The following is an 18,900-nucleotide window of genomic DNA, read 5'->3' on the forward strand; positions in this document are numbered from 1 at the left end:
GATGTGGCTTCCCCCGCCACAGCCCCCATCTTTTAATCCACATCAGGAATTAGAGAAGGAAGAATGTTTTACAGCCTATATCTAAATAAAAATCTCAGACAAACAGTAGGGATTGAAATGAAAAATGTGCACTGTGAAGTTCTTACATGTTACTAAAGTGGCTTGCAGTCATCGAGCTAGGAGATTCCAAAACTGTGTTTTACTAAATGCCACTGAAACTGAATTCCAAAACAAAATTATTCACTAATGATGAGGTCACCAGTGAAACACAACCAGATTTTTTTTTTAATTCAGTGTACGTTTGATTCTCATGGAATCCCAAAACGATGAATTCCAAATAAAACTGTACCAAGCCCTAGTTTTTCATATAATATGGATTTTCTAACAGTTCATTTTACTTTTTTTTTTTTAAGGCTTAATACAGTTTTATTTGGAATCCATCACCTTGAGATTCCATGAGAATCAAACACAGACTGAACTTGAGTTTCTTTTGTCCTATTTTTTTTTTTAATTTCAGCTCATCATGGGGGTACATAAGTTCAGGTTATATACATTGTCCATGTCCCACCCATCCCCCTGAGTCAGAGCCTCAAGCGTGTCCATTCTCCAGACAGTGCGCGAGGCACTCACCATGTAGTCATACCTCCATCCCCTCCCCCCACCCCCCACCTCCCCAAGTCAGCACCTTCAAGCATGACCATTCCCCAGACGGTGCACAACGCACTCATCATGTAGGCATACACCCATCCCCTCCCCACCCCCCGTCTCAGTCTGATACCCAATTGGTATCCTTCCCCGATGTGCATTTAGGTGATGATCAGGGAAACCAATTTTCTGGTGAGTACATGTGATGCTGAGTTGGTTAGATTCATATTGTATCAAATTAAACACAGGAAAGTTAAGCAGAGAAGTGATCCTCTAGCAATAACTGTCCCTCTAATTAATTATATGTCGCTTAGCACCCTTCTATTCCTGGCTTGACTTATTTAAAACTTATTGTTTTTTTAACATTTTATATTTTTACATTCAATTCTTCTAAAACTGAAAACTGGAAGCTCCTTGACTGTAGGAAAATTTTCTTTTTAAAATATCTTCCTACAGTGTCTTACACTAGGCTGGTATTCAATAAATATTGGCCAATTTAGATAATGAAATTAAACAAAAGCATTTTAATTTGAGTAGTTAGGTCTAAAATTTTTTTTCTACTTACAGAGGTAATAGATGATCAAAACTTTGAAAAACACAGAAAAACTAAAGGAAAATTTAAAAGTCATCAGAAATCCTAAACACCTTCTCCTCCTTTCTGCCCCCAGAAATAAACATAAGTTCTTATAGTCTTTTGGTTATATTGGTTTATAGGGAAAAAATGGCATAAAGTTATACATAAAGTTCAATAGCCCACAAATTTTTAATTAATAGATATCATGAACTTTTTCCCCAATTAATAAATATTCTTTTATGCCAGTTTAGTAATCTATTGCATGGAAACATCATGAATCCTACTGAACACCATAATCTACTGTTTCTGATTTTTTCTGTTACAAGTTATTGTACTGTGAATATCCATGTTCATATTATATCAAATACACAGAGCAATTAATAATTAATCAAATGATTAAGCTCTGATAAGGGAGGATGTTTAACAAGAGACAAAGAATGGGATTAAATGGGTTTGTACAATTATGTATTGCATGTTTTACATTTTCACATAGGAAAATTACTAATACATTGAGTTCTGAAGTGTGACTAAGAAATAAAATATTGAGATTTTACAGGGAAAAAAATCTGCCTTAAAGTAATTTCATAGAGTATAAAATGATTATAGAAAATCAAAACCTTAAATCTTCTTCTTCTTTTTTCTTTTTTTTTAGAGACAGGGTCTCACTCTGTTCCCCAGGCTGGAGTGCAGTAGCATAATCACAGCTCGCTGTAGCCTCGAATTCTTGGGCCCAAGGGATCCTCCCACCTCAGCCTTCTGAGTAGCTGGGACTACAGGCGTGCACCACCATACTTAGATAATTGTTTTTCATTTTTTTTAGAGATGGGGTCTCATTCAGGCTACAGTGTTCAAGTGATCCTCTAACTTCAGCCTCCTGAATAGCTAGGATTACAGGCATGAGCCGCCATGCATGGCTCAAAGTTTTAAATCATTTAACAATGGAGCAAACAAAAGGCTTAGCATTTATTTTCTGTATCATTTATCAAATATCAGTGGATTACTAAGAAGAAACATGGTGAAGAATTTTTGCTAATTCAGGAAAGTTTGAAGACAAGTGCATTCTAGATCACTTACATAAATGCTCAATACGGTGATATATGATCATTGATCAATCCCAATCTTGACCTGTGTCAGATGCAAAAACCTATATGGCTTTTTAAAAAACTCTAAAATTCTAGATTATGATTAAGTATTTACTTAATTATAAAGTATGAGACTGGGATCATCTGTCACACTACAACATCAGTTTTTAATAATTCCACCACCAACACAAATGATAAAAAAAAAAAACTCAAAAATATCTCAGAATATGCCATTTAAAGGAAATCAGTCCATGGGCTAATTATTTCTACTCCTCTTCTTTGGTTAGGCATCCTGGTAACTGGTGACTTTTTTTAATCCAAAACCTTTTATAGGAGGTAATACATCAGATTATTTATAAGGTCTTATGTGTTAAGTAAAGGACATTATCTGGAAGCAATGAGGAGATTTTGAAGGGTTTTAAGTGGGGGAGGTCGTATGTATTTGGGTTTATTTTAGGTTTTCAGGCATCATTACAGGTGCTTACTCCACATTAAATAGTAAGGAATAGGAGAAGAGAATATCTGTTGCTACTGTTGATAATGATGATGATTTGAGATTCTGGGAGACCTTCAATGATCTGGCCCTTACCTATCTCTCCAGCCTGGTCTCCTGCTACCTTTCTTTTGAGACTGTGTGTATGTGTTCTCTCTACCTACAATCCATTCATTCAAAAGAGTTATTAAGAACCAACTATGTGTTCTTCCATAAATGACTATCTGTCAAACTTTTCATCCTTTCAGAATCAAAAATGTCCTTCTTGTAGTTTCCTTCTTCAAGCCATTTCCCCCTTTAAATAATGCCACCATTGTACCTTGTATACAAATCTTGTGCAAGCTGGAATCACATTGCAACTTTTTATTAAGATATTGTGTTTCTTGAATTCCTTTCCTCTATCTTGTCCTACACCCTGCCTAAGTCATTACTCCATGACCATATCCTAGAATTTGTCATAACCACTACCTAAATCCCTCTATAATCTCAATTTCATGTACCTCACTCTCTGAGCTTACCAGTCTCTGTAGTTACACTGTAGACTTTAATCATGACTGTCTCAAATGATCTACCATCTTATATTTTCTGTATTTAAGATCATTTCATTTATAGCAACATTAGTATCTTTTTAACTTTCTTAGGTATTGTGATTTTTTTCCTGCTTTCCACTCAATTTTGCACTTATATAAAAGTAGGTTCTGAAGGCACATCTAAAGTCAGGAATAAGATGGTCTTATAATGTTCTCCCAAAAAGTCATTCTATCTAAATTATTCCATTTTTCCTGTAACAGTTCTACTACATAAATCCTTAGTGCACTCCTGCTGCTCGTTATGAGCTTTTATTATTCCTCCTAAACCAACTCATTTCTGGATGTTTGGTTTCTGCTGAATTATCTCCAGAGGCGTCTGTTGATATTTTAATGTGTTTGGCTACAGTATGTAAAATATTTCTAGCCAATGATGAGCTGATTATTTTTAAATAAGGTATCATTGGTGGCATAGGCCCTTCAGTGCAATTTTGGTAAAAATCCACCTGTGATTCACTAAGCTGACTTCAGATAAAAATTGGAGCCATTTATGGTTTGGGAGCCTGCCATCTCCTTTCTGATATGTGAGAAGTTTCTCTCTCCTTTGGGATTTCAGAATTATAAACTGCTAGCCAAACGGTTGAGTGGGGGAAAAAAGTCCTCATGAAACAAACAAAACATCCTAAAGAAATAACTTCTTTTTGTTGTTCAGTAGCCAAGACTAATATATAACTTTCATGAGAAACACTTCGGTGTGCAGGAATTGTTTGTTTGCTGTAGATACCAAGTCTTTTATTATTGTTCCTAGTCTCTGCAGAAAATATCACCTTCACAGGGTGCCAACAAAAATCCATTGGACAAAGGTCCTTTTCCAGCATAAATCACCTTTAAGCCAAAATTTAAAACTTCCACTTTCCAATTATATTTTAGACCATTCTCCTATTCGGTAGTCAAGCCTAAATCTATTGCATGCAAAAAGATACAACCTGCCTCTTTTTCTGGCTTATGATAACATAGATCCTTATTAATTATCCTCTATCCTCATCCCCAACTGATAATTAAAACAGAATTTTCAACTGGATTATAGCCAAGGCTTGAATTTAAAAGGCACAAATTTTTAATAAGAACTCAATCGTTTACTGGATTTAATTTTTACATGCCTGGTTGGACTTTTCCAGTCCTTGCAGATATAGCTTTCCATGATGCTCATTAACATCACTTAACATGCTCCTCTGAGCACTTATTCCATCACTAAGAGTCACAGCAACCTTTTTTGTAAGGGCACTTATCACAGACTTGAACCATTGATTAAGATGTAAGCCACACCATGAAATTTTTTTCCTGGCATCTAAACCTCTTCTAAGAAAGGATTTATTACATTAAAAAATAATCTGTAGAGGCAAGTGAATTGTGTTTTTAAAAACTATTTACACCTTACTCAAGCGTAACAAAAGTGATCCATGTAACCAAAAACATTTGTACCTCCATAATATTTTGAAATAATTAAAACGGGAAAAAACCTATTTACACAATGAAGATATTAATGTATAAGTATGAACATTTATCCAGGACAGTGCAGAGGAATCCAAGCATTATGAGGTGATCAGACTAGACTAGATGTCCTTTATAATATGTCTCAACCCCACACAGTTCATTATTTTCTAAACAGTATACTCTCTTCCCTTTCCTTTATCCCTAAAATCTGGAAAGACATTATAATGATTATAATGTCATATCAAAAGTATTAACAATTGAGTTATATATTTCTACGTTGCTGTGTGAATATCTCATAAATTTAATTTTTTAATCAAAATTTGCATTAAAATGAGACCATTGAATATCCTGTATGGGTATTTCAAACATTTTCAAGATAACTTATTGCAGGGGAATATAGGGAGAAGCAGAGAACTTTTTTATTTTTTAGTATCCTCTATTTTTCTTTCTTTTTGCTTTATCTTAACACTTTTGCCTAATATTAAGAGTTACAGTATAAAGGAGTTACTTTTGGAGATTAGAGCTAACGGGGGATAAGAAGAGCATGGCTTACAGCAATGGGGAAACATTGTCCTTTATATTCTGGAGTGTTTAAGTGAGCTCCACTTTCCCTTCTCTGGATTCATATTTGGTTATACTTGGGACATCAGAAAGTTGTGTCTCTCTGCATCTATGGGTGGTGGGTAGATACTTGTGCTTTTAAACAAAATGAAGGAAGGTAAAGTGGTTAATCACTAACCTGATAATATGGAGACTAACCAGTTATCCTAAGTCTATTACTGAGCAATTCAGACCTTAGAATGGGGTTGTATTTGGAACTTACAAGAAACATGCATGTAGCACAGAATAAATTTGACATAAAAGGGTTGCATCAACAGGAAAAGTAAAGAGCATTACACTTCTGCTTTTTTGTTTGTTTGTTTGAGACGAGGACTCTCTATGTTGCCCAGGCTGCTCTTGAACTTCTGGGCTCAAGTGATCCTCCTGCCTCAGCCTCCAGAGTATCTGAGATTATAGACACACACCACCATGCCTGGCTCCTACACTTAAGTTTTTAATTGACATTTTAAATATGTCGTAAGAATTCAGCCTGGATAGAATTAATACAAATAAGAAACTATTTTAGCTCGTTTCACTGAAGGTAAAACTACCATGACTGGAAAAACTGACCTCCTCTATTTTCACAACTTCCCTTTCTGACAGTGACTTATATGACCCATTTATGACAGTTTTCCCTGTTATAAGTGCTTGGTACTCCTTCTCTCCCTCAAGGAAGGGCAAACATAACTTTGAGGAACATATCTTTAAATAGTCTTTGGAAGAGGGTAGGCAAGAATCATAGGGATTAGGATGAAGTAGAGTTGTTCTCAACCTTGTCAAAAATAGAGGCTGGACAGATTTGATGTCTATATGTTATCACAAAGAGATGTTGAGGAAATGAATGCTAATCCTTCACCCCCACTTTTCCTCAAATCTCCAAACACAATAGCATTCTAAATCTTGGAGTCAAGTCACTTTTCAAATTGTCAATAAAAAAACTGTAAGCACTCATCAAGGCTACATCTTACTAGGTAGAGAGAGCATTGATTCCCTTTGGGACTGATTAAATGTAAAAAATTGTATTAACAGGTATGCAAAAGAATGCTTGGGCATAGAAAAATTGATTAATAATGCACTTAGTCACATGGGAAAGTTATACAACCCCTCTAAGAACCTAATTTACTCTTGGAAATTTCTGCTCTGGAGAGAGCTGTGAATTTTTTTCATCTATAAAATGTAATAATTGTCAAGAACTATGAAGGATCTGAGATTTTTACCCGACTTGCAAGCTAACAAGGTAGTCAGCCACAGTTTCATGAATGCTGGCAGAAAGCACAAAACTCCCAGGCCAGAAATAAAGGACAGTTTATTACTCACAGCAACAGCCGTAGCCGGAAAGCTGAGCCATTTGTGCCAGTTCCCTGAGTCCCAATTCCCACAGAGTGACATGAACGGGGCCAGATGATACCTGCACGTGCTATGAGTTGCATTACAAGAGAAGAACCGTGAGCCCTGAGCTTAGGTAGCCTGAATCTTTTATGACAATCAATAAAACTGCCTGACCTTTGCCCGAGGGAGAGTGTTATCTTTTTATACTAGACAGGAAGCATATTTGCTCTTTGCTCCAGAGAAGGACACTGTCTCTGTCTTCCAAGGCTCTCTGTCATATACACATCCTTGAAAAGGTATTCCAGAACAAAGGCAGCCATTGCCTCTGCTTGCAAGATGTATAGAAATGTAAAGGAATCATGGAGAATTGTCTTCAAACAATAATAAATTTCTGTATCTATTTGCTCAAGATCAAGCCTATATGTAAAGCCCCTAGCTCTGCCCCTTAGCCCATTTTTTATTCCTCCTCAAACTGGGAGCCTTTCTTGACAATGCTATTGATAGATGTTGATGGGGTAGAGGGTGGGGCAAATTTAAATGGTTGGGAATTACAACTTTAGTAGCAGGGAAGATGATAGTCAGAAACCCTATAGGGGAGTTACCCCAAGTCTGGCTTGCTACTTGGCTGCTCCTCACCCCTTCCCTGCTAAAAGCATCTTCCTTTCACTTCACTTTAATACACAGCTAGTAATTCCACTAAATGGAGAGTTATTGAAGGTTTTGAAAAATGTAAATCCCTTGGAGCATTAAGGACTCTTAGGTATTCACACACATTAAATGTGAATTTGTGTAGGATACTTTCCCTTTAACAACTGGCTGATACTGGCCGCCCTGGAGGAATAGTAATTTTGACTGACAGGGGACAGAAAGGTCATTGTGAAGCATGGAGCATTTTGGGGGTACAGCAGGCCTAAGAGATAACATCATGGATGGATTAAAACAATATGATGTCACTGAGCCCATAGGTGCAAGGGAAGACAGGCATTATATATGGTAGAGAAAGATGTAGAGAAAGAGTAGAGAGATGCCAAAGAGAAGTTTTGCTCATTCTCAAATTTTACTTGGGGTTGGCACAGTGTCCAAAGCAGCGGAAGAAAATTTCTTCCTTCTCCTCACTATTGGATCTTTTCATTTCACAAATATCTATCGGATGTCTCCTGTTGCAACTGCCATTGCTGTTATTAGTAGTTACCGTTTATTGCACATTCACTATGTTGCCAGATTTATGATTACATTGGTGTAACAAGGTCAAATAAGACACTGTTCCTGACCCAAAAGAACTTATAGCCCATTGGAAGAGACAGACAAGTAAGTCAACAGTTATATACCTTAGCGAATGCTATTCTAGAGTGGCATCTAAATCAGACAGGATAGATCCTTGCTTTAGGACCCAGACTTCAGACTTCTATTGTAGTTCTTAGTTCTCAATAGTGACTAACAGTAGCTAATACTTCCATAGTGCGTACTGTATGCCAGGCAAAGTTTTAAGAGCTGTTAACATTGAATCCTATAACAGCCCTATGAAATAGGTACTATGATTATATCTTCATTTTACAGAGGAAGAAACTGAGGCTCAAAGAGGTTAAGTAGCTTCCTCAGGGTCACAGAGTCTGTGGACAGCAGAGGTGGGATTGGATTCTAGGCTAGGCCTACAGTGCATGTTTTTAGATACCTCCCTAGACTGTCATTGAAACAAGTTTAAGCTAACTGTCCAGAAAATATAACCATTATTTTTAACATTTCTATGTTAAAGTAAATTTTGAGTCTAAAGCTTCTGACTTGAAGAAATTTTCAAAACACAAATTTTTATTTTGGAAACTTCCTGACCTATAAGAGAACTGCAAGTCTTAGTGATAAATAGTTTATAAGACACTAAATTCTGTGTGAAAGGTACTAGAATGTTAATTACCACATCGTAAGTTCAGGGATCCTGATTTTGGGGGTTCAATTGTGCTAATATGCAACATTTCCTATCTTATTAGTTTATACTGCTAACAAAGTTAATCACTTAAGTTTACTTTAAAAAGCAAAGCAAAATCCATTTATAAGATAGCTTCTATTCTTAAGAAGGAAAAAAAAGTGGTACCATTTGGAACATTATACCTGTTCCCTTGCTCTTGCTCCTTTCAGAAAATTGCTAAGTCTAACCTCTATGCTGTGGTACAAGAATTACTGCTCAACAGTTCTTATTAGATGTGTCACATATGGCTCTGTTTACATGTTAAAATTTCTGTGACACATTGAAATGCTTAATCTTTACTTTTCATGTCTGTTTTCTTTCTTTGTGGTTTCTTCTATTCCTTTTGGGATCAGACAGTTCCCTTCTATTATAGGCTGAATTGTGTCCCCTCAAACTTCACATGTTGAAGTCCTACACCCAGTACATCAGATTGTGACTGCATTTAGTCTATAGCCATACCACCCTGAATGTGCCTGATCTTGTCTGATCTTGGAAGCTAAGCAGGGTGGAGCCTGGTTAGTAGCTGGATGGGAGGATGTGACTGAATTTAGAAATAGGATCTTTAAAGAGTGATTTAGGTAAAATGAGGTGATGAGGGTGGACCCTAATTCATTATGAGTGGTGTCCTTATAAGAAGAGGAGATTAAGACATAGGCACAGAGGAAAGACCATGTGAAGACAGGGAGAAGACATGAATTCATTCAACAAACATTTATTGAGCTTGCCCTGCATATCAGGTACTGAGCTAAATGGCAAGGACAAAAAGATGAGCCCCCTGCCTAAATTAGCTCTAAATAAATAAGACCCCAAATCACTCTTAAAGAATTCACAGCTTAAAGGGGCACATAAAGAGTGAATTTCAATATGATGGGATCAGTGGTAAAATCGTGGTATGCACAAAGTGGTAAGGACCATGGGCCCTGGGAACTAGACAGGGATGCAGGAGGGCTGTCAGACTGGAGGCCACAGCTAACCTAGGTCTTTAGGGAAAAGGAGAAGTGTGCCACTGGGTGGATGAGGAATGAGACACCTCAGAAATGCCATAGACAAAGTAAGGAAAATGGGAAAGTGTCGAGAATGTCAGGTAATGAATGAGAAGTTCAGGGTAACTGCAGTTAGGATGTGTATGAGAGAGGGTGGGAGGAGAGACTGAAGAATTAGGGTCAGACAATGAAGGGCTCGCTTCGCCAAATTTGGATTTTAACCTGAAAGCAGTGGGAAGCCGCCAGAGATTTTTCTTGAGAAAAGTCATGATCAGACTTGCTTTGAGCGTGGTCTCTCCAGTAGTGTGGAGAATGAAATGCTGTAAGAAGTGGGTTGCAGAAAGACTGGATGCCAGGGAGGACCATGGAAGCCTGAACTTAGGTGGTGCCATGGGATGGAGCAGGGCAGTCCTGCTTTAGAGATATGTGGAGGTGGAATCTAAGAGGTCTGGTAACTTACATTGTGAAAATTTTAACACTTTCATGTGTGCCAGCAGGTGAAAGTAACTTCCAACTATAAAACACTAGACAATATTTACTTGCTTTTTGCTTTTCCTGTATCACATGTGTAAATATCATTGCTCCCCTAAACGTATAGACTTACTGTCAATTTAATAAAATACACAGTATTTTATTTACTTTTTAAGAATCAAATTCAAAGGAGTTACATTTCCTTACTTGTGTCTTGCTTACATTTGGGAAGAATTATTCCTCCAAAAAGTACAGTATAATTGGATGCAGTTAAAAATAAATAAATTTTATTTTATCTCATCATAGTATGTCTGGTATTTTTGTGATTCTTCCAAGTTGGACTTGCTGGGAAGCTGCCTTGTTGAGGAAATAGAAAGTCTTGGGGAATACACTCTCCTGGGTCTAATCTGAGATTTCTCACTACCCACCTACCTTGAGTAGTTTACTCTGTCTAGTCCTAGGCTTTCTCATTTCTAAAAAGATAGATTCCTTGATTTCTAAGATTCCTGCTGACTAAAATTCTGTAACTCTTTCCTCCCAGAAGAATGACTGCTCTTGGATTTTAAAATGCATTTTTTTTTTAAGTTTTAAAAAGGAGACTTTAAAATTTTGCTGAGAAATCTTTCTTGGAAAGTATATAAATCTTGTTAGATGCTTTCGAAATTCATTACAGGAACTGAAGCATCACGTACCTCTAGAACATTACCATTCTGGGGTATGAAGGCACGCAGGGAAGTGTACTTAACCCTCTGCAGGTCCAACTAAGGCTTACAGGAAGTAACACAACGAACAAATGACGCTTTTTGAACAAAACTGGAGAGTTGAATGGGGTAAATAACGACTGCTGTAAGATTAACAAGCCAGTGGATTCCCTTTTCCCTTCCTCAGAAAACTTGTTATCTGCAGATGCAGAAGGGCTCTAGATCTCTGGAAGAGAAAAGGGACATCGAGGTGGGGAAGTTTCTCCGATTTCTTTACTCCCCACCTGCCGGTCGGATTTGCTCTCCAGCTCTGTCTGATAAGGAATCGATTCTCCCCCTCCTCTCCCTCCCCCACCCTCCCTCCCTCCCTCTTTCTCCCGGAGTAACGACGCTGTCCTAGTAAGTGATGCTGTCGGAGGCAGGAGACAGGCACGGAGGAGGCATCGCCACCGCCGCGGGGTGGGAGAACCTCTCCCAGCGCCAGCGCCCCGCTCGGCCCCGGGGTTCCTATCGCGGCCACGGCCGCGGCGGCTGCTCCCACGGTTTGATGGTGGGCGGCGGCAGCTGCTTGGCTTCGGCTCCCACCCCTGACTGCTCGGTCGCGGGCCGCGCCGCTCTCTCCTCCCGCCTTCCCGCCCCGGGCTGCCCGGGACTGCGGGAGCCGCGGGAGGCGGGGAAGGGGCGCCGCGCGGAGACCACGCGGCCGCGGCGGCGCGGGAGGCCGACAGCCGGCGGCCCCAGGCTCGGACCACAGCCGGCGCGATGTCCACCAAGGTCAGGAAGTGCAAGGAGCAGGCGAGGGTGACCTTCCCTGCGCCGGAGGAGGAGGAGGAGGACGAAGGCGAGGACGAGGGCGCGGAGCCGCAGCGCCGCCGCCGGGGGTGGAGGGGCGTCAACGGGGGGCTGGAGCCGCGCTCAGCGCCCTGGCAGCGGGAGCTGCACGACTACTGCCCGCCGCCCTTCTCCCCCGGGCCCGACCTGTGAGTACCGGCCGGGCCGCGGCCCGCGCCTCGGGAGCGCAGCGCTGGGCGGGGGCGGGAAGGTGCGCCTCGGGCCGCTCCGCGACGTGCCCGGGACCTCCGAGCCCCACCCGGCACGGCTGGGCAGTTAGACTTGGGTGACTTCGAGGGCGCAGACCCCGGCCAGGGGCTTGCTCCGTAGAGGGGCTTGAGGGGCGCTGACTGAGTGGCTGGGGCTCTGTCCCGGCTCAAGCACACGGAACAGCCCGCAGACGGGCGCGCTCACGCCAGACGAGCATCCCAGTAGACAGTCACTCCCTCTCCTAGAGCCGAGGGCGCGCGCGCGACGGCCACGGGGGCTTGGAAGTGGACCCTGGGTTCCCTGAGCTGCCCCGGGGAGCCCAAGGAAGGGGAAGATGTGCACAGCCCCAGGAGCGCACTTGCTCCCCGAACTCCCGGCGTCCCAGCTTGAAACCACCCTGGGAACTTGGGTCCCCTCGGACGCTCGGGCTGGCGGGGGCGGGGGCAGAGAAGTGGGAGTAGGGAGGCGACAGAGCGCCATACAGGGTGTGGGCTGAAGGTTTGTCCGGACGCCTTGTCTCCCTGTGGTCCGGTCACAATTGGGGTAAAACTGAAAGCGAAGTCTAGGGTCCCCTGAGCGAGGAAGTGGGCACGGGGCAGCTGCGGGAGTCGCTTGAGTGGTAACTTTGGCTGCGGTTCCCAGAGACTTAGGGTCAGTGGCTGTTTTTCTTTCTTTTCTTTTCTTCTTTCTCTTTCTTTTCATTCCTTCCTTCCTTCTTTCTTTCCCTCCTCCCTCTTTCCTTCCCCTTCTCTCTTCTCTCCCCACTTTCTCTTTCTTTATCTCACTCTTCTTTCCTTTCTTTCTCGAAGGAGCGATCGGCGCTCTAGTGTGTGAGAAAGAGCAACTTTTATTAATTTTCAATCTGGGAGACAGCCTTTCATCAGCTGTGGGACGCACAGGGGATGAAAAGAAGGTGATCAGTTTTACAGGGTGAGATGCTCTGTGTTTTTCTTGACGCGTACCTTGGGCGTGCCGCAGGCTCTACTGTCTTTTTTAGGAAGAACGCACAGAGGACTAGGTAGAGAACTTGGGGTCAGACGGCCGGCGGCACCAGCCGGCGGAGCGGGGCGGTGGTGCTCCCGGGTGGGGACCGAGGTTCGGCAGCGCCCCCTGCTGCCCAGGCGCCGCCCGCAGCCCGGGGCCGAGGCCTCCGGGGCGACCCCGGGACGCACCGAACCGCGCGCCGCTCCGCTAGCTGCGCGCCGGCGCCCACCCAGCCCTACCTGCTGTGGGAAACTGAAACAACCGATGGCCGGGAGTAGATCCCGTAGGGAAGGGTTCTGACTGAAAATGAGCAACGCGACCCGATGCGGTTCGGTGACTGAGGAAGACTACTATGGAGCGGACGCGGCCCAGGAAATGGAGGGAAGGTACATCCTTTGGGATTAAAGCGCCGTGAGCTCGCTTTCCCGCCTCCCTAAAGTTTTAAGACATTGTCCGTTTTTCCTTTTGCCAAATTGTTTTTTATAACCTAGCTCAGTTTCTTGATTCTTTTAAAATTCTTTTTTCTTTTACCTTAAATCGAGACTAAATGGGACGCCCGAACAGGCTCATCTGAGAAAGTAGGGCGGAGCAGAAATTACTTTGCCTTTTGAAATTTGAGGTCAATTACACAAAGCCCTGGGGCAAATTCTATTGCAGGCTTGCTGTCTAACTGCTTGATAGAATATCTTTCCTATTTGGTCACTTTACATAATTCAACAAGTAAATGTGGTGTGTTGATTTGGTAGAGATCAAGAAGACTCCGTCATTTTAAGGAGATAGACGTTAATAAATGTTTTTTCTAGAGGTAGTACAGCAAGCTCTTCATGTTTATTTGAGGCCTGTCACTTGGTATCATCAGAGACTAACTTGATGTCTGCAGCAGAGATTAGCTCTTTATTCCACCTGCGAGTAGAATATGGCCACTGTTTAATAAACAGTGCTTATTTATCATTGTTTAAAAGTGAACATGACAGCCCTAGAAGGAACTTAGAGAAGGATACCCAAGGTCATCTTGGTAGGCAACATAGAATGGTTGAATTTAAAATTCAGCAGGATGCTGAGGATAGAATCCCACTTTTACCAAAAATAAATAAATAAATAAATAAATAAAATAAATTCCTCAGGGTAATCCTCTTGCTCATTTTACTGCTCCATTTTCCAGTATTCCACCTGGGAATTTTAAACAGCCTGAGTGAGGAGGAAGAGTGTCATCTTCTATACAACTAAAGAGATTTTTTTTAACCTTTAATATAACCCATAATTCATTGATTCAAACCAAGACTTTCCTTTATCCCAATTGTTTGCAAACCTAGGACCAAGTAATATGTCATCAGAGAGATGACTTCATTCTTGAAATTTTTCAGCTATTAAATGTACGTGATGAACTCCAAAAAGGCATTTGAAGGCAGTTCTCATGAGTTTCAATTCAAACATTTCTCAAGCATGTAAATGTGCAAAGTGCAGGCTAGGTACAACAGGCCACAGAGACACTTGCACTCAAGGAGTTTAAAATCTCTTGAGGAAGGCATGGGAATGAGACTAGGCATGAGCAATTATGCTGTGTTAGAATAAAATAACTATCTTTCAAATATATATATATATATAAAGATAGAGTTATAAAGAATCAAGTGCAAAGAAGAAAGGGACAACATTAGACTGTGGAGAAATCAAGGAAAGCTTTATGGGTCCTGAAGGATAGATAATATAACAGGCAAAGGTGGGGGAGTGGGGAGGGGAGTAATTAATTCAAGCCCTATCTCCCCCCAAAATGCCAGGCATGTCTAGGGAATATTAGTTGAGAACACAGAGTGTGTATAAGCAGCAGTGAGATTTGACTGAACATGGTAGTTTGGGGCATTAATATAGAGGATCTTGTATGCCAACATGAGGCAATAGAGAGCCATTGATTGTTTTGAAGCAGCAGTAATTTGATCAAAGCCCCTCTGAGAGCAAGATGGACTGAAGTGGCAATTGACAAAATGTGAAGAAACAAATTAGGATGTTATTGTAGCCGTCTAGGCTGAGATTAGGATCTGTGATCGTGTCCTGTCAGTGGGATGGAAAGCAGAGAGACTGGAAGACAGAATATCAGAATAGAATCTATGGGATTTTGCAGCTCACTAAAGAGAAAGCAGGGGTTTAAAGAGAAAGCAGGATCAGAGATAATTTGGTGATTTTGACCTGGATAACTAAGATTGTCGATATCATTGTTGAGAAGAAAAGAACAAAGAAGAGGATCTGATTTTGCAGATAACTCTGATAGAGGAGTCAAGCAGGAAGATGGAAATCCAAGGTTAGAGTTTGGGAGAATTTGAGAATCTGCTGTCTAAGGGGAATTATCCAAAGAAGGAGTGTAAAGAGAGAAACAAAGAGAGCTAAGCTAGTGTTTTGAGGGAAACAATTTTGTTTAGAGGGCAAAGGGAAAGATTAGCAAGCAAAGGATCAGGGAAAAAGAGAAGGAGCAGGGTGGCACTATGGCAAGGCTGCCCAGAGAGGAGAGTTTCAAAGAAAGAGAAAAACATACACACAGTTGGCAAACTCAGGAAATCAAGAGAAAAACTTATGAGCCTACTTCTAGTAAGAAGAATCAGTCTTTGTATGTATTAACAGATGTGGACAAAATCATTAGATCTCCCAGCAATGTTATCTTTAACAGAGGAAGATGTCTAGAAAAGAGAATTCTGTTTAGTTTTACTCCAGAGGAAGTGCTGCCAAAAATTAGTCATAAGAAAAGCAGTTAAGTTGTTTATGTACTACTTCATACCATCATTTATACTCATTAATTTGAATCATACCTCTTTAAAGCAGTTTTTATCATTGTCATCATTTGGCAAATGAGGAAATTGGTACACAGAGAATTAATTTTGTAGCGGTTACCTAGCAAATCAACAATAGAGCTTCTATTATAATTGGGGAGCTGAAAATGAGTACACAGTGCTCTGTAGCACTGGCTTTGTATAAACGTTCCCAGTCTTGACTTAGTTTAGCTGTGGGATTAAGAACAGTGTTGTGTATGGGCATGGACATCAGATTGGAAGTAGCACCTTCTTCCCACCCCTGGATTGGAAATCAGAGATTCTCCAAGTGACCTTTGAATCTCTAGGGACAGGAGTCTGGACTTTGAGGACTAAAGTCAGACTGACTAGTTTAATTTTCAAGAATATCACAGCATGGCATTAGACATTGAGGGCTTTAGTAATCTGAAATTTTTCATTATTGTTAGTTTTATACCCCAGAGCAGCAATTTCACTATGTATAGTATAGAGTTGTCATTTTTGTTGGTTTGTTTTAAATTATTTTTATATAACTTCAAAGTATTAATAATATATGACTATAGTTTTTAAAGTTTGATAGTCAACTGCTCTGATGGGGGAAAAAAAAGCCCTAAAAGACATCTAAGAACAACAGTAAGCCCCCAGCAGTTCTCTGGCTCCCTCTCATTTTCTTTCTGTCCCTTCCATTTCACTCCTCTTCCAACTCCTTCCCGTACTGCTATCTTGTTATTCATATTTTTGATGTTATTAATAGTCTCGGGTGAGAATTTTTTTGCTCTTATTACATATACCTCTTATTCTCCCCCTATCTTCCACAACATGGTTTATAACAATTTTGGTAATTCTGCTGAGAGAGAGAAAAAAAAAGAAAGAAAGAAAATTTCTGGTTATTATCTTATTTAATTTCTTCATTGTTATGACCATGTAACCATGGTTCACTGCTAAGCAATGTAGTATAGTATGACCACATTTCTTTTCTTTTGATAATTACCTGTTTTTCTTGGAGTATATATTTGTTGTATCTTGTCCTTGTTTCTTTAGCTAAATCTTCTACAGTCTCTAGCTGTGTATGTGTTTTCCTGAAGATAATAACCCTTCTATAGCCCTCTGACTTTCTTTGTGTGTGGTCTTTAATTTTTTTTTTTCCTTCAGGCAGCTTTTAAAATTGTCTCTTCGTTAGTTTTCTTCTGAAGATGTGCCTTGACATGGGTCTTTTTTTCATGACTTGAGCTGGACATTTAGTGAACCTTTTCAATCTAGAGATTATGTCTTTTAGTTCTACGAGGTTTACTTGTATTATTTCCTAAGCACTAATTTTATTTGTCGCTTTTTCTGGAATTCCTATTATTAGGATGTTAGACTTCCGGGACTGATCCCCTAGTTTTTGTATCTCTTTTGTTTTCCAATGTTTATGTTTTGTGTTCTTTCTGAGATATTTCCTTGACTCTATCTTTCAGCTCTTTCACTGAATTTGTTTCCATTTTAGCTATTATGTTTTTAATCTCTAAGAGCTCTTTCTTATTTTATGAATATTCCTTTTTTGTAGCATTCTTTCTTATTTCAGTGATACAGTTTTAAAATATATATATTTCTCAGGGGAAAAGAGATTGGGAAATAAAAAACCTGGCGGTTGGTATTGTGGAACTGGGCAGGGGTCCTCCTGTTCTTAGTACCTGCCCTGGGCCTGGTAGCCCCACATCTAGAGCATCTCTGTTTCCATGTCTCCAGAGAGTCCATATCCTATATCTCTTTTAGGGGTGTGGGAGGGTTGTCACTTGACCATGTCAGTTAGAGGTTAAGGATCTAGGGAGAAGGTTTCTGCCTACTCCTTATGTAGACTTTCAGCCAATTCTCTCAGTTTAGGCTCCAGCCTTATCTTTACTTTATGGAATTTCTTTTGCCTTCAATTTCTAGACCTTCTCTGGCATTGATCAAGGTGGATCAGCTTGCTTCCTGTTACAGGCATCATTCTAGTTGGAACTTCTTTCACTCCACTACATGATTTGCTATTCTTCCAACTCATCACCTTTCCATGTTTGTATATTGTGGCTTGGGGTTACAAATGTCTTCTGGTTTCATGGAAGATGAAATTTGTGTTTTTGTTCTTTTTTCTCCTCATTGGGTAGGGGGGTAATTTTGAAAAGGAGAAGGGGTGAGAAAGACTCCGGTTTCATCATCTTGAAACCAAACATCCCTACAATTGTGTTTTAAGTGTTTATTTCAGCCCAATATTCTTTAACAGAACCAAGATTGCAGAGGAAGAATAATCTTACTCATGAGTGGTCATATTAGGCACATGCAGTGGATAGTAACCTACACAGTGTGATAAGAAGGTCATCTGAAGCCCCCACCTAAAATCATCTTAGCACCACACTTCCTAAATTTAGCTAATATAGAATATTTTGGAGAATAATAAAATGTTTGATTTGGAAAGGAGTTCATCGAGTCCAGGCTCTTATTTTACAAATTAAGAAACTGAAGCTGCAGGTTGACATCTAATTCACAGCAGCTCCAGGCCATCTGAAATCTCCAGATTACCAGGGCTGTACAGTTGTCATGGTGGCCTCCTTTGGGTTAAGCATCAAAGAAATTTTAAAATGCATTTACTCCTGGGAGGAGCAACACACCAAATTATTAATTAGTATTATTTCATTTATGAGATCCAATTAATTCATCATTTCAATTTGGCTGCAATGGCAGATCAACTTGTGAAAGTTTGTAAGCTAAGGAGGAGGACTAAGAAAAGGGACAAAGAGGAGAAAAGGATATTTCAATGCACAATTGACCCCCTGCCGAATATAACTTATGATTATCTCTTTTCTTAATATCAAAGAGGTAAAAGGATCCCAGTCCAGGACCGAGCCATCATCTGAGGACTAAGTTGGAATTTCAGGGATTTTTCATTACTGTGCTGGGATAGCAAAGGTCTCTCTGCTTCCCTCTCTCTCTCCCCTCCCCAACCCCCCCACTTCTCTTTCTCTTGAAATTGTTCTTAACCATTGAGCTTTTCCTTTGCCTACAACATCCCATAAACTCTTACCCCCAGTTACAGTAGGCAATCAAACTCCACAGGAAATGCAGTAGGAGGAAGAAAATGCTTTATTAAACTCCTGTGCCCCTGGTAGGAAGGACTGTGAACTTCCTGGCTCTGGATTGAGATCGCCTCTGTCAGAGAGTTTGCTCAAGTCACAGTGAACGGCTGCTGAGCAATCTTATAAGGACAGGAGGCTCTTTGCTTCTCA

General features: G+C 40.6%; 1 protein-coding gene across 1 annotated transcript in view; it reads left to right on the forward strand.

The window, feature by feature from the left end:
* Window positions 1–11,557: 11,557 nt before the first annotated feature.
* TRPC3 (transient receptor potential cation channel subfamily C member 3) overlaps window positions 11,558–18,900 on the forward strand; it is a 60,877-nt gene continuing 53,534 nt past the window's right edge. Inside the window, exon 1 of the mRNA XM_045552330.1 lies at window positions 11,558–11,839. Coding sequence (XP_045408286.1) covers window positions 11,622–11,839 — 218 coding nt within the window. The 5' untranslated portion in view covers window positions 11,558–11,621. The remainder of the gene's footprint in view (window positions 11,840–18,900) is intronic.

Source organism: Lemur catta, chromosome 5, assembly GCF_020740605.2.
Source record: "Lemur catta isolate mLemCat1 chromosome 5, mLemCat1.pri, whole genome shotgun sequence".
Lineage (NCBI taxonomy): Eukaryota > Metazoa > Chordata > Mammalia > Primates > Lemuridae > Lemur > Lemur catta.